Source organism: Pecten maximus, chromosome 6, assembly GCF_902652985.1.
Source record: "Pecten maximus chromosome 6, xPecMax1.1, whole genome shotgun sequence".
NCBI classification, from domain to species: Eukaryota; Metazoa; Mollusca; class Bivalvia; order Pectinida; family Pectinidae; genus Pecten; species Pecten maximus.
The window spans coordinates 37,707,144-37,722,206 of NC_047020.1; the positions used below are offsets into that span (position 1 = coordinate 37,707,144).

The 15,063-nt window shown below is 45.6% G+C and overlaps 4 protein-coding genes across 4 annotated transcripts; all 4 read right to left on the bottom strand.

The window, feature by feature from the left end:
• Positions 1 to 2,520: 2,520 nt before the first annotated feature.
• On the bottom strand, positions 2,521 to 3,048 carry LOC117330172 (U1 small nuclear ribonucleoprotein 70 kDa-like). Its single transcript, XM_033888394.1, has one exon. It carries the CDS (start codon positions 3,046 to 3,048, stop codon positions 2,521 to 2,523), a length of 528 nt encoding a protein of 175 aa, XP_033744285.1.
• Positions 3,049 to 3,213: 165 nt separating this feature from the next.
• Positions 3,214 to 4,065, bottom strand: LOC117330173 (sodium/potassium/calcium exchanger 1-like). Its single transcript, XM_033888395.1, has one exon. The coding sequence runs from the start codon at positions 4,063 to 4,065 to the stop codon at positions 3,214 to 3,216; it is 852 nt and encodes a 283-aa protein (XP_033744286.1).
• A 516-nt stretch (positions 4,066 to 4,581) lies between these two features.
• On the bottom strand, positions 4,582 to 5,202 carry LOC117330174 (uncharacterized protein DDB_G0290685-like). The gene has a single exon (XM_033888396.1). It carries the CDS (start codon positions 5,200 to 5,202, stop codon positions 4,582 to 4,584), a length of 621 nt encoding a protein of 206 aa, XP_033744287.1.
• A 1,429-nt stretch (positions 5,203 to 6,631) lies between these two features.
• LOC117330175 (spore wall protein 2-like) lies at positions 6,632 to 7,939 on the bottom strand. The gene has a single exon (XM_033888397.1). It carries the CDS (start codon positions 7,937 to 7,939, stop codon positions 6,632 to 6,634), a length of 1,308 nt encoding a protein of 435 aa, XP_033744288.1.
• Positions 7,940 to 15,063: the final 7,124 nt, after the last annotated feature.

Here is a 15,063-nt window from a genome sequence, read left to right on the forward strand (position 1 = left end):
ATCATCATCATCACACGTTAACCCTAACACTGTCATCATCATCATCACACTGTCATCACCATCACACTGTCATTATCACGCTACCATCATCACCGGATCCAAAAACTTTAAAGACAATGAAAGAACACAAAAGAAGACTTGGGAATGTGCCATTATGACAACAACCTAACCGTCATGCATGAAGAACAAATAGAGGAAACTCCAAGCAAGCCAGCATTGACCAAATATTTCGAAATTCATGCTCAGCTTGTTCAGTTGCTGTCATAAAAACTTTGATTTGATGGTGTTTTACATCCATTTAATATATAAAATTACGTCATTAGACAATGATATCCACAGATGATGGGGTCACCAACGAGCCATTTTAAAATGTCATATCAATGAAATGTCAGAGTGAGGTGAATTGCATCGTACCAGGTCATATTACCCCTAGAACAGGATAATTAGCGATGTCTAGAGATACATCTCCGGAGGGAAAGTGTAGGCAGAAGTGATATGGATGTGGTCCTTACTGTTGTAATGGGGTATAAGATATTAATATTCAGTTCTGCAGACTTCCAAAAGAGAAAACAAAGATGTTTCATTTCAGAAGCATTAAACTATATTAGGGCATAGAATCAAGATAGTCTAGCGACAAAAAGGTCACAGGAGTCACCGATCCTTCCTCTCTTGTTTAGCCCATGTAATCAGGTTTAACATCTGTTTACATCAAAGATTTGAGACAGTTACACGTGATTCCATGCGATAAACCTTTGTATTCGTTAACTTCTTTCTAGAGATAGAAAATGCTGGGAAATAGCCTTGATCTAATAATTATCCTTGATCTGAGAAATAACACGGATTTTCGTTTTCTGAATAAACAGGATATCTGAGATGACGGATTAAGACAAAAACTAACAAAACGCATAGCAACGAATGGTAACTGATCATGGCGCAATTAAGTTTGACTTCCAAGGTAAAACGTTTTAAGATATAAAATTCTTTACTGCTAGAACAAATACACCTGAGAATTTTCTCTTTTATTAAGGTTATCTGGGATGGCTACAATTGAACTCTGGTAAATTGAACCAGCTGAGAAGTCGCTTATCAACCATCATCAAAATATAGTTTCTATAATATTAGTCTTGATATTTTCTTCACCAAAAGTCACACAATACATCTAAACCCTTCCTGTCTCTCCACCCCTTTCTGTCTCTCCATCCTTCCTGTCTCTCCACCCCTTCCTGTCTCTCCACCCTTCCTGTCTCTCCATCCCTTCCTGTCTCTCCATCCCTTCCTGTCTCTCCATCCTTCCCGTCTCTTTACCCCTTCCTGTCTCTCCACCCCTTCCTGTCTCTCCACCCTTCCTGTCTCTCCATCCCTTCCTGTCTCCATCATTTCCTGTCTCTCCATCCTTCCTTTCTCTTTACCCCTTCCTGTATCTCCATCCTTCCTGTCTCTCCATCCCTTCCTGTCTCTCCATCCCTTCCTGTCTCTCCATCCCTTCCTGTCTCTTTACCCCTTCCTGTCTCTCCATCCGTCCTGTCTCTCCATCCCTTCCTGTCTCTCCACTCCTTCCTGTCTCTCCACCCCTTCCTGTCTCTCCATCCCTTCCTGTCTCTCCACCCCTTCCTGTCTCTCCATCCCTTCCTGTCTCTCCATCCCTTCCTGTCTCTCCATCCCTTCCTGTCTCTCCATCCCTTCCAGTCTCTCCATCCCTTCCTGTCTCTCCACTACTTCCTGTCTCTCCAACCTTCCTGTATCCCCATCAATTCCTGTTTCTCCATCCTTCCTGTCTCTCCATCCCTTCCTGTCTCTCCACTCCTTCCTGTCTCTCCATCCCTTCTTGTCTCTCCACCCCTTCCTGTCCCTCCACCCCTTCCTGTCATTCCACCCTTCCTGTCTCTCCATCCCTTCCTGTCTTTCCACCCCTTCCTGTCTCTCCATCATTTCCTGTCTCTCCATCCTTCCTGTCTCTCCATCTCTTCCTGTCTCTCCATCCCTTCCTGTCTCTCCATTCCTTCCTGTCTCTCCATCCTTCCCTCTCTCTCCTACTCTTCCTGTCACTCCATCCCTTCCTGTCTCTCCATCCCTTCCTGTCTCTCCATCATTTCCTGTCTCTCCATCCCGTCCTGTCCCTCCATCCTTCCCGTCTCTTTACCCCTTCCTGTCTCTCCATCCTTCCTGTCTCTCCATCCCTTCCTGTCTCTCCATCCCTTCCTGTCTCTCCATCCTTCCTTTCTCTTTACCCCTTCCTGTCTCCTCTCCACTCCTTCCTGTCTCTCCACCCTTCCCTGTCTCTCCATCCCTCTCCTGTCTCCATCATTTCCTGTCTTCTCCATCCTTCCTTTCTCTTTACCCCTTCCTCATCCCTCTCCATCCTTCCTGTCTCTCCATCCCTTTCCCACTTTCTCTCTCCCTTCCTGTCTCTCCATCCCTTCCGTCTCTCCTCCTTCCCATCTCTTCCCCTTCCTGTCTCTCCATCCTTCCTGTCTCTCCACCTTCCTGTCTCCCCTCCCTTTGTCTCTCCATCCTCCTGCTCTACCCCTTTTGTCTCTCAATCCTTCCGTCTTCCACCCTTCTGTCTCCACTCCCTTTCCGTCTCTCCAAACCCGTCCAATTTCTTCCATCCTTCTGTCCTCTCCATTCCCTTCCTGTGTCTCCACCCTTTCTGTCTCTCCATCCTTTGTATCTCCACCTTTCCCGTCTCTCCACCCTTCCGTCTCTCCATCCCTTCCTGTCTCCCCCTATTCTGTCTCTCCAACCCCCTTTCCCGTATCTCCCATCATCCTGTTCTCCATCCTTCCGTCTCTCCATCCCTTCCTGTCTCTCCAACTCCTTCCTGTCCTCCATCCTTCTGTCTCTCCACCCCCTTCCGTCTCTCCACCCCTTCCGTCTTCCATCCATTCTGTCTCTCCCTCCCTTCCTGTTTCCACCCCTTTCCCGTCTTCTTCTCTCCTTCCGTTCTCCACCTTCCTGTCTCTCCATCCCTTCCCGTCTCTCCATCCTTCCTCTCTCCCCTTCCTCCTGTCTCTCCACCCCTTCCCCTCTCTCCACTCTTCCTGTCATTCATCCCTTCCTGTCTCCCCCCTTCCCTCTCTTCCATCTTTTTGTCTCTCCATCCCTTTCCTGTCCCTCCATCCTTCCCGTCTCTTTACCCCTTCCTGTCTCTCCATCCCTTCCTGTCTCTCCATCCCTTCCTGTTCTTCAATCCTCTTTCTCTTATCCTTCCTGTTACCCATCCTTCCATGTTCTCTCACCCTGTCTCATCCTCCGTCTCTCCAACCCTTCCTGTCTTCCACCCTTCGTCTCCATCACTCCTGTCACGCCATTCCTTATCTCTTCCAACCCTCCTGTTCTCCATCCTTCCTGTCTTACCTTCCGTCTCTCCATCCTTCGCTTCATCCCTCTTTTCCCCTCCTTCTTCCTTTTTCCTTTCCCCCTCCTCCTTCCTTTCCCCCATCTTTCCTGTCTCTCCATCCTTCCGGTCCCTCCCTTTTTTGTCCTCCATCCCCTTCCTGTCTTCCATCCCGTCCTGTCCTTCTCCCCCTCTTCCTGTCTCTCCTCCTCCGCTTCCCCTGTCTCTCCACCTTCCTGTCTCTCCAAACCTTCCCGTATCCCCACTTCCGTCTTTTCCACCCCTTCCTGTTCTCCACCTTCCTGTTCTCCACCCTTCCGTCCTCTCACTTCATTCCACCCTTTTGTTCTCCATCCCTTTCTGTCTCTCCACCTTCCCTCTCCACCCTTCTCTTTCACCCCCTTTCCCGTTCTCCATCCTTTCCCGTCTCTCCACCTTCCGTCTCCCATCCTTCCTGTCTCTCCCCCCCTTCCTGTCTCTTCCCTTCCTGTCCCTCCTCTTCTGTTCTCCCCTTCCTGTCTCTCCATCCCTCCTGTCTCCTCCACACCCCTGTCTCCCCTTCCTGTCTCTCCACCCTTCCTGTCTCTCCACCCTTCCTGTATCTCCATCCTTCCTGTATCTCCATCCCTTTCTGTCTCTCCACCCCTTCCTGTCTCTCCACCCTTCCTGTCTCTCCACCCCTTCCTGTCTTCCACCCTTCTGTCTCTCCATCCTTCCTGTCTCTCCATCCCCCTTCCTGTCTCTCCATCCTTCCTGTCTCTCCATCCTTTTGTTTCTTCCTTTCCCCCCTTCCGTTTCCCTCCATCCCCTTCCTGCCTCACTTTTCATTTCCTTCTCTCATCCCTTTTTCTCTCCACCCTTCCTGTCCCTCCAACCTTCCTGTTCTCCCCTTTCCTGTCTCTCTCCCTCCTGTCTCTCCACCCTTCCTGTCTCTCCCCCCCTTCCTGTCTCCATCCCTTTCTGTCTCTCCACCCCTTCCTGTCTCTCATCCTCCTTCTCCCCTTCTGTCTCTCCATCCTTCCCGTCTTTTCCACCCTTCCTGTCCTCCTCTTTTTGTCTCCCACCCTTTTCCCGTCTCCCCCCCCTTTATCTTCCACCTTCGTTCCCATCCTTCCCGTTCTCCATCCCTTCCTTCTCTCCACCCCCCCTGTTTCCTCCTCCTCCCTTCCCGTCTCTCCACCCTTTCCCGTCTACCCCTTTCCTGTCTCTCCACCCTTTCCTGTCTCTCCACCCTTCCTGTCTCTTCACCCCTTCCTGTCTCTCCATCCCTTCCTGTTTCTCCTCCCCTTCCTGTCTCTCCACCCCTTCATGTCTCTCCACCCCTTCCTGTTTCCTGTTTCTCCTCCCCTTCCTGTCTCCCCCCTTCCTGTCTCCCCCCTTTCCTGTCTCTCCCCCCTTCCTGTCTCTCCACCCTTCCTGTCTCTCCACCTTTCCTGTCTCTCCACCCTTCCTGTCTCTTCACCCCTTCCTGTTTCCTGTTTCTCCCCTTCCTGTTTCTCCTCCCCTTGTCTCTCCACCCTTCGTTTTCCCCCCTTCCGTCTTCTCCACCCCTTCCTGTCTCTCCTCCCCTTCCTGTCTCTCCACCCTTCCTGTCTCTCCACCCCTTCCTGTCTCCTCCCCCCTTTCCTGTCTCTCCACCCCTTCCTGTTTCCCCTCCCATCCCTTCCTGTCTCTCCCCCTTCCTGTCTCTCCTCCCCTTCCTGTCTCTCCACCCCCTTTCCCGTCTCTCCATCCTTTCCGTTCTCCTCCCTTCCGTCTCTCCACCCCTTCCTGTTTTTCTCATCCCCGTCTCTTTCCCCCCCTTCGTCTCTCACCCTTCCCGTTTTCTCCACCCCTTTTTTCCCCCCTTCCCTTTCTCCTCCCATTCCTGTCTCTCCACCCTTCCTGTCTCTCCATCCTTCCTGTCTCTCCACCCCTTCCTGTCTCTCCACCCCTTCCTGTTTCCTGTTTCTCCATCCCTTCCTGTCTCTTCCCCTTCCTGTCTCTCCACCTTCCTGTTTTCCCTCCCTTCCCTTTTCCCACCCTTCCTGTCTCTCCACCCCTTCTCCCCTTTCCCGTCTCTACCCCTTTTTGTCTTCCACCTTCCTGCCTCCACCTTTCCCGTCTTCCACCCTTCTTTTCTCCCACCCCTTTGTTCTCCCCCCTTCCTGTTCTCCACCCTTCTGTCCTCCACCCCCCCTGTTCTCCTCCCTTTTCCCCGTCTCCCCCCCTTCCCGTCTCTCCACCCCTTTCCTCCACCCCTTCCTTTATCCACCCTTCCTGCTTCCCCCCTTCCTGTCTCTCCCCTTCTGTCTTCCCCTCCTGCCCCACCCTCCTTTTCCCCTTTTTGTTCCCACCCCTTTTTGTTTCCCCCCTTCCTGTTTTCCCCCCCTTTCCCGCTCCCCCCTTCCTTTTCCACCCTCCCGTCTTTCCCCCCCCTTCCTGTTTCTCCCCCTTTTGTCTTCCCCCCTTTCCTTCTCCCCCCTTCTGTCTTCCACCCCCTTCCCGTTCTCCACCCTTCCGTCTCCTCTCCCCCCCTGTCTCTCCACCCCCCTTCCTGTCTCTCCACCCCTTCCTGTTTCCTGTTTCTCCATCCCTTCCTGTTTCTCCTCCCCTTCCTGTCTCTCCCCCCTTCTTCCCCCCTTTTTGTTTCCCCCTTCCTGTTCTCCTCCCTCCTGTCCTCCCAAACCCCCTGTCTCCCCCTTTTTTGTTTCCCCCCCCTTCCTGTTTCCTCCCTCGTCTTCCCCCCCTTTTCTCTTTTCCAATTTTCCTTCCGTCCCATCCTTCTGTTTCCCCCCTTTGGGCTCTCCCCCCTTCCTTCCTCCCCCTTTTTTCTCTCCATCCCCCCTTTTCCCCCACCCTTAGTCTTCCCCCTTTTTTTTCTCTCCCCCTTTTTTGTCTCTCCCCCTTTGTGCTCCACCCCTTTTCGTTCTCCACCTTCCTGCTCCCCCTTCTGTTCCCACCCCTTTTTGTCTTTCCCCCCCCTTTTCCTCACCCCCTTTGTCTCTCCCCTTCCGTTCTCCACCCTTCGTCTCTCCCCCTTCCTGTTTCCCCCTTTCCGTTCTCCACCCCTTTTTGTTTTCCACCCCTTTTGCTCTCCCACCCTTCATCTTCCCTTTTTCCCCCCTTCTGCTTCCACCCCTTCCTTCTCCCACCCCCCCCTTTCCCTTTTTCCCCATCCCCTTCTGCCTCCACCCTTCTGTTTCCATCCCTTCCTGTCTTCCCCTTCCATTCCTTACCCTCCTCCTGCCTCCATCCCCCCGGCTCTCCCCTTCCGTCTCTCCATCCTTCTGTCTCTCCACCCTTCCCCGTCTCTCATCCTTCCGGTTTTCCACCCTTCCTGTTCCCCCCTTTGTCTCTATCCTTCCTGTTTTTCTCCACCCTTCCTGTCTCTCCACCCTTCCTGTCTTTTCCACCTTCTGTCTTCCACCCTTCCGTTTCCCCCCCCCTTCCCTTTTCTCCCCCCTTCCCGAAAATCCTTTCCCCCTTTCCTTTTCTCTCCCCTTCCTGCTCTCCCCCCTTCCCGTCTTCCCCCCCTTTTGTTCTCCATTCTTTTCCCCCTTTCCCTTCCCCCTTCGTTTTCCACCCCTTTCCCGTCTCCCACCCTTTCTGTTCTCCACCCCTTCCCCGTTTATCCTTCCGTTCTCCCCCCTTCCCGTCTCTCCACCCTTCCCTTTTCTCCACCCCTCCGTTCTCCCTCTCCGTTTTCCCCCCCTTCCTCTTCCTCCTTCGTCTCCCCCCTTCCGTCTCTCCCCTTCCGTTCTCCATCCCCTTTTGTCTCTCCCCTTTCCCGTCTCCCACCCTTCCTGTTTTAAATTTTTTGCCCCCCCTTCTTTTTCCCCCCTCCACCCTTCCGTCTCTCCCCCCCTTCCTCCCCTTCCTCCACCATCTTCTTCCACCCCTTTCCCGTTTCCACCCCCGCTTCCCCTTCTGTTCCCACCCCTTCCTTCTCTCCCAACCCCCCTTTCCCATTCCTGGGCCCCCCCCTTCCCGTCTCTCCCCCTTCTTTTCCCCCCCCTTTTTGGTTTCACCCTTTCCGGTTTTCCCCCTTCTGTTTCCCCCCCTTCCGTTTTCCCACCCCCTTTTGTCTCTCCACCCCTCTGTTTCTCTCCCCCCTGTTTTTCCACCCCCTTCCTGTCTCTCCATCATTTCCTGTTTCTCCACCTTTCCTGTCTCTCCACCCTTCCTGTCTCTCCACCCTTCCTGTCTCTCCACCCCTTCCTGTTTCTCCTCTCCTTCCTGTCTCTCCATCCTTCCTGTCTCTCCACCCCTACCTGTTTCTCCATCCCTTCCTGTTTCTCCTCCCCTTCCTGCCTCTCCTCCCCTTCCTGTCTCCGCTCCCCTTTCTGTCTCTCCATCCCTTCCTGTTTTCCTCCATCCCTTCCTGTCTCTCCATCCTTCCTGTCTCTCCTCCCCTTCCTGTCTCTCCACCCTTCCTGTCTCTCCTCCCCTTCCTGCCACACCACCCTCTTCTATTTCTCCACCTTTCCTGTCTCTCCATCCTTCCTGTCTCTCCACCCCTTCCTGTCTCTCCTCCCCTTCCTGTCTCCCCACCCTTCCTGTCTCTCCACCCTTCCTGTCTCTCCACCCTTCCTGTCCCCCCACCCCTTCCTGTCTCTCCATCCCTTACAGTTTCAGTGTGGTGACTCGGTATACAATGTGACATTTCAGGGTAGTGACTCGGTATATAATGTGACATTTCAGTGTGGTGACTCGGTATACAATGTGACATTTCAGTGTAGTGACTCGGTATACAATGTGACATTGTAGTGTGGTGACTCGTTATACTATGTGACATTTCAGTGTGGTGACTCGGTATACAATGTGACATTTCAGTGTGGTGACTCGGTATACTTTGTGATATTTCAGTGTGGTGACTCAGGTATATAATGTGACATTTCAGTGTGGTGACTCGGTATACTATGTGACATTTCAGTGTGGTGACTCGGTATACAATGTGACATTTCAGTGTGGTGACTCGGTATACAATGTGACATTTCAGTGTGGTGACTCGGTATATAATGTGACATTTGGTTTGTTTGGTTTGTTTTTGTTTAACGTCCTATTAAGAGCCAGGGTCATTTAAGGACGTGCCAGATTTTGGAGGTGGAGGAAAGCCGGAGTACCCGGAGAAAAACCACCGGCCTACAGTCAGTACCTGACAACTGCCCCATGTAGGTTTCGAACTCGCAACCCAGAGGTGGAGGGCTAGTGATAAAGTGTCGGGACACCTTAACCACTCGGCCACCGCGGCCCCATACAATGTGACATTTCGGTGTGGTGAGTCGGTATATAATGTGACATTTCGGTGTGGTGACTCGGTATACAATGTGACATTTCAGTGTGGTGACTCGTTATACAATGTGACATTTCAGTGTGGTGACTCGGTATACAATGTGACATTTCGGTGTGGTGACTCGGTATACAATGTGACATTTCAGTGTGGTGACTCGGTATACAATGTGACATTTCAGTGTGGTGACTCGGTATACAATGTGACATTTCAGTGTGGTGATTCGGTATACAATGTGACATTTCAGTGTGGTGATTCGGTATACAATGTGACATTTCAGTGTGGTGACTCGGTATACAATGTGACATTTCAGTGTGGTGATTCGGTATACAATGTGACATTTCAGTGTGGTGACTCGGTATACAATGTGACATTTCAGTGTGGTGATTCGGTATACAATGAGACATTTCAGTGTGGTGACTCGGTATACAATGTGACATTTCAGTGTGGTGACTGTATAAAATCGGACATTTCAGTGTGGTGACTCGGTATACAATGTAACATTTCAGTGTGGTGACTCGGTATACAATGTGACATTGCAGTGTGGTGACTCGGTATACAATGTGACATTTCAGTGTGGTGACTCGGTATACAATGTGACATTTCAGTGTGGTGACTCGTTATACAATGTGACATTGCAGTGTGGTGACTCGGTATATAATGTGACATTTCAGTGTGGTGACTCGGTATACAATGTGACATTTCAGTGTGGTGACTCGGTATACAATATGACATTTCAGTGTGGTGACTCGGTATACAATGTGACATTTCAGTGTGGTGACTCGTTACACTATGTGACATTTCAGTGTGGTGACTCGGTATACAATGTGACATTTCAGTGTGGTGACTCGGTATACAATGTGACATTTCAGTGTGGTGACTCGTTACACTATGTGACATTTCAGTGTGGTGACTCGGTATACAATGAGACATTTCAGTGTGGTGACTCGGTATACTATGTAACATTTCAGTGTGGTGACTCGGTATACAATGTGACATTTCAGTGTGGTGACTCGTTATACTATGTAACATTTCAGTGTGGTGACTCGGTATACAATGTGACATTTCAGTGTGGTAACTCGGTATACAATGTTATATTTCAGTGTGGTGACTCGGTATACAATGTGACATTTCAGTGTGGTGATTCGGTATATAATGTAACATTTCAGTGTGGTGACTCGGTATAAAATGTAACATTTCAGTGTGGTGACTCGGTATACAATGTGACATTTCAGTGTGGTGACTCGGTATATAATGTGACATTTAAGTGTGGTGACTCGGTATACAATGTGACATTTCAGTGTAGTGACTCGTTATACTATGTGACATTTCAGTGTGGTGACTCGTTATACTCTGTGACATTTCAGTGTAGTGACTCGGTATATAATGTGACATTTCAGTGTGGTGACTCGGTATAAAATGTGACATTTCAGTGTGGTGACTCGGTATACAATATAACATTTCAGTGTGGTGACTCGGTATATAATGTGACATTTCAGTGTAGTGACTCGGTATATAATGTAACATTTCAGTGTGGTGACTCGGTATACAATGTGACATTTCAGTGTGGTGACTCGGTATACAATGTGACATTTCAGTGTGGTGAATCGGTATACAATGTGACATTTCAGTGTGGTGACTCGGTATACAATGTGACATTTCAGTGTGGTGACTCGGTATACAATGTGACATTTCAGTGTGGTGACTCGGTATACAATGTGACATTTCAGTGTGGTGACTCGGTATACAATGTGACATTTCAGTGTGGTGACTCGGTATATAATGTGACATTTCAGTGTGGTGACTCGGTATACAATGTGACATTTCAGTGTGGTGACTCGGTATATAATGTAACATTTCAGTGTGGTGACTCGGTATATAATGTGACATTTCAGTGTGGTGACTCGGTATACAATGTGACATTTCAGTGTGGTGACTCGGTATACAATGTGACATTTCAGTATGGTGACTCGGTATACAATGTGACATTTCAGTGTAGGTGACTCGGTATATAATGTGACATTTCAGTGTGGTGACTCGGTATATAATGTGACATTTCAGTGTGGTGACTCGGTATACAATGTGACATTTCAGTGTAGTGACTCGGTATATAATGTGACATTTCAGTGTGGTGACTCGTTATACTATGTGACATTTCAGTGTGGTGACTCGGTATACAATGTGACATTTCAGTGTGGTGACTCGGTATACAATGTGACATTTCAGTGTGGTGACTCGGTATATAATGTGACATTTCAGTGTGGTGACTCGTTATACTATGTGACATTTCAGTGTGGTGACTCGGTATACAATGTGACATTTCAGTGTGGTGACTCGGTATATAATGTGACATTTCAGTGTGGTGACTCGGTATATAATGTAACATTTCAGTGTGGTGACTCGGTATATAATGTGACATTTCAGTGTGGTGACTCGGTATACAATGTGACATTTCAGTGTGGTGACTCGGTATATAATGTAACATTTCAGTGTAGTGACTCGGTATACAATGTGACATTTCAATGTGGTGACTCGGTATACAATGTGACATTTCAATGTGGTGACTCGGTATACAATGTGACATTTCAGTGTGGTGACTCGGTATACAATGTGACATTTCAGTGTGGTGACTCGGTATACAGTGTGACATTTCAGTGTGGTGACTCGGTATACAATGTGACATTTCAGTGTGGTGATTCGGTATATAATGTGACATTTCAGTGTGGTGACTCGTTATACAATGAGACATTTCAGTGTGGTGACTCGGTATACAATGTGACATTTCAATGTGGTGACTCGGTATACAATGTGACATTTCAGTGTGGTGATTCGGTATAAAATCGGACATTGTTACATTTTCATAAAGCGGCGTTGTCTAGTGTGTTGACAAGTATAAATTATAGCATTATTTCATGCGTAAAGCTTCCGTCCGTTCAATATGTCAGAGTTTAAAATGCTGTCTACGAATACTTTACTATCCACTTCTGTCTTAAACAAAATATCAAAAACAGATGTATCAACAGCCATGTGTACAATACAAAGCCTAAAAGCCGTAATTAAGCGAAGTCCCTAGTGCTTGATTTCTTTTTGTTAGTTGACAAATGGCTATGATCTCAGAAAAAAACTCGTGTCTGTTCAATTATTGAAGCTTTTAACTTATCTGAAATGGCCTTGTGAAACGTCTAAGTCACAGAGCAACGTCTGATCAGCGGGTATCATAGCCGATACATTCAATGTAGCTTCATTTTTATACTTTCAATTGACTGTGTAAGTGGTGTACAGACAAATCATTCAAAGCTAAAGCCGTTTTAAGTTGATACCTAACAATAAATGTAAACTGTTGGGCAGATATCAGTGGGTAACTTTCACCATAAAAACGTTGATAGGGATATGTTATAGTGGAGAGGAGAGGTCATGGTCACATTACTAGATCAGGCTCTCGGCAATTTCGCTGTAGCTTAAAGGTAGGATGTCTGTTCAAAAAGCGAGAGGTCTTGGGGTTTCGTTTGGTGTCTTGATGTTTAAAGAACTTGAAAAAGACGTTCCCGCTGAGTGCCCATACAGGCATCGACGACCACAGGGACTTGGCATGAATCCCCAGCCCACGGTCCACAGATACATATATATGTGTGATACTATAATATGCTTATATATGGACCATGTTTTAGGAATTCGTGCCAAGTGCCTGTGACGACACCTGGTCTCCGATATAAGCCACGATTCGTAGCATGCTCCTTCAACATCCGTATACAAACTTATACAGCTACATCTATTGAGTGTTGATAATATTTGTGATCTTCGTAAACTCGCTAGATATATATTTGAGGCTAATAAGGCACGAGTGACGTAAAATATGTACATTTGTATATTGACATAATATATGTAAATTTATTTGATGATGATGATGATGATGATGATGATGATGATGATGATGATGGCGAAGACGACGAATGTGTGTTTATTAGCTACCTTTTTCTATATTGTATGTAATTATCTGTCATATATATGCTGTATATATTTGTACTGATAAACCGTGAGGTAATAAATGAATTGAATTGAATTGAACTCCTACAAGAATTTTTAAGTTTACTACTGAAAATATTAATAAATCGCAGGATTGCAAAATTATTCCAAGCATCGTCTATGAAAGTGACTGTTCATTACCTGCGATTACTGTCTTACACATAAAGTTTATGTATTCTTTCTCGAGTTCCAGAATATGCTAAAAAAATACAGGCTATTTAGTATATTTTATAGTGATAATTTGAGTTGGTTAACGTTTGCGAAGATTATAACTTACATCCGGATTTCCTAGAAAGCCTTAGAGCTTATTATAAAAAAAAGTCCAAAACATCACAGTATTAATAGAAAATAAATACAAGTCCCTACTCCTACTACTAAGATAAGTCGTTATATAAAGACATGCGGTCGTTGTTGACAAGCGGTCGTTATAGACAGGCGGTCGTTATATACGGGTGGTCGTTATAGACAGGCGGTCGTAATAGACAGGCGGTCGTTAGAGCAGGATTGACTGTATATCAGTAAGAGTAGGGACTTATATCTTGTTCTATTAATGCTAACCAGAAGCAGACACCTGTGAATACATGGTCACGATGAGACGAAAAGATTCGCTTAACAAGAGACATCACACAAATATCATAAAGGATTTATGATAATAGTGCTATTTTCGAACATTTGTTTAATATCTTATTTCATAAATTGGACATTCCAACGAAGTTATTATTATGTATTTCCACTTACAAACTTTCGTAATTTTGTTACACAATGTGACAATTTGTACTTTAAAAGCAAGCTATTAATTATATCTCTACCAGAGGCTACAAGTTTCTATCTTTTGACATGAATACATCTAATTCCTTTTACTCATTGTTACCGGATTAACTAACTGGTCTGCCGGGGTGTTCTCTGAACGCCAACATTTTTTTAAACAATAGGTAGGTGTTGTTTCAGGAAACAATGGGAGGGTAATTATATACTGCTTCATATAAGTTGTCTTCTTTTTACCTGTACAGTCACCTGAGATTTACCTGTGTTTTACAAATCATACAGTAGAATTGTATATGTTTTTTCCCCCATTTTCTTAGAACACACATGTATGCATTCAACAAAATGAGCAATTAAGTAATATAGAACATATATAGTTTTGAAAAATAGCAACAAATCTATGAATTAATAAAATTTGTTCATAAATGTACAGTACTTATATATGCCACTTACAGTTCCATCATAGCACTGAATAGTTTTTGTTAACTAATTACTTGAAAAGTTTATTTCACCAATCTCAGCACTAAGAAATCTATATTTATTGATTAATATTGTACAAATAAAATACATATTAATATGTTAAATGAACAATGCATGTTTATATTCAAATGGAAATGATTAAATATATATAATAAAAAGTCTTATATAGAGACAGTAAAAATATCTGAAATAAAAACGTACATTACTAAAAATCAAGATATCTTAAATAAAAATATGCATATACAACAATGTAGAAAGTTGAAAATGACTGGACACACATGCATGTACATGTACCTCTCAACAAAGGCAATATAGGAAGCACCTACGGAAAACCAATCCAGGTAATAATGCAAGAACAAACCCCATTCTGATAATGACTAGCAGAATACTGATTTACATGTTGATATGGACTCTAGATCTCTATTTTTGGAGCTTGACCGAGATATCTATCTACGGATGAATTTAAAAGTGCTATAAAGCTTCTGAAGGCTTACAGCATCGACAGTCTTAATATTCCAATGATGATTTTGTAAATCAAGCCTTGCTTACTATTTTTAACAATTGTATTGGACTCTGGTGGAAATGGAGGCCTTTTACGTAATGCATTTTTTGACGGAAAGAAACTAGAAATTAACTTAATTGGGTTTTCTTCCAAATTGTGTATACCCAGTATTATAATGTTATTAAGTATTGATTAAAGCTATTTAGTACTAAGAACTGCATTGATATACTTTTTTAGTATTAAAATGTATTATTGACAATGCGCGACAAGATATGTTTACATTATTTAGTAGATTATATATCACTACAACGTTATCTATATAAATATATACCAAAACGTACAATAATTGCTTTGAGTAGAATACGTTTATCAGCGCATACTCTGATTATTGAAATTCGTCGATATACATTGTAAGTGAACGCCTGTGTAGAGTTTGCAGCTCTGGTGACATAGAAGATGAATATCGCTCTTTGTAATTTGTCAAATTTTCAAGTCATGTATCGAGAGGTAGTCGATAACATGCGACCAAAGTAGTAATTAGTAGTTATTAAATGTGTATCTGGTTGTACAATGGAACTTTCAAGTTTTGGGAAGTTATATTTTCAGGTATATTGCTGTTTGTGCAGACTTTTATGTAGCTGTATATATTATCATCAATATAGAACAAAACTTTCTTAAGTAGTGAAA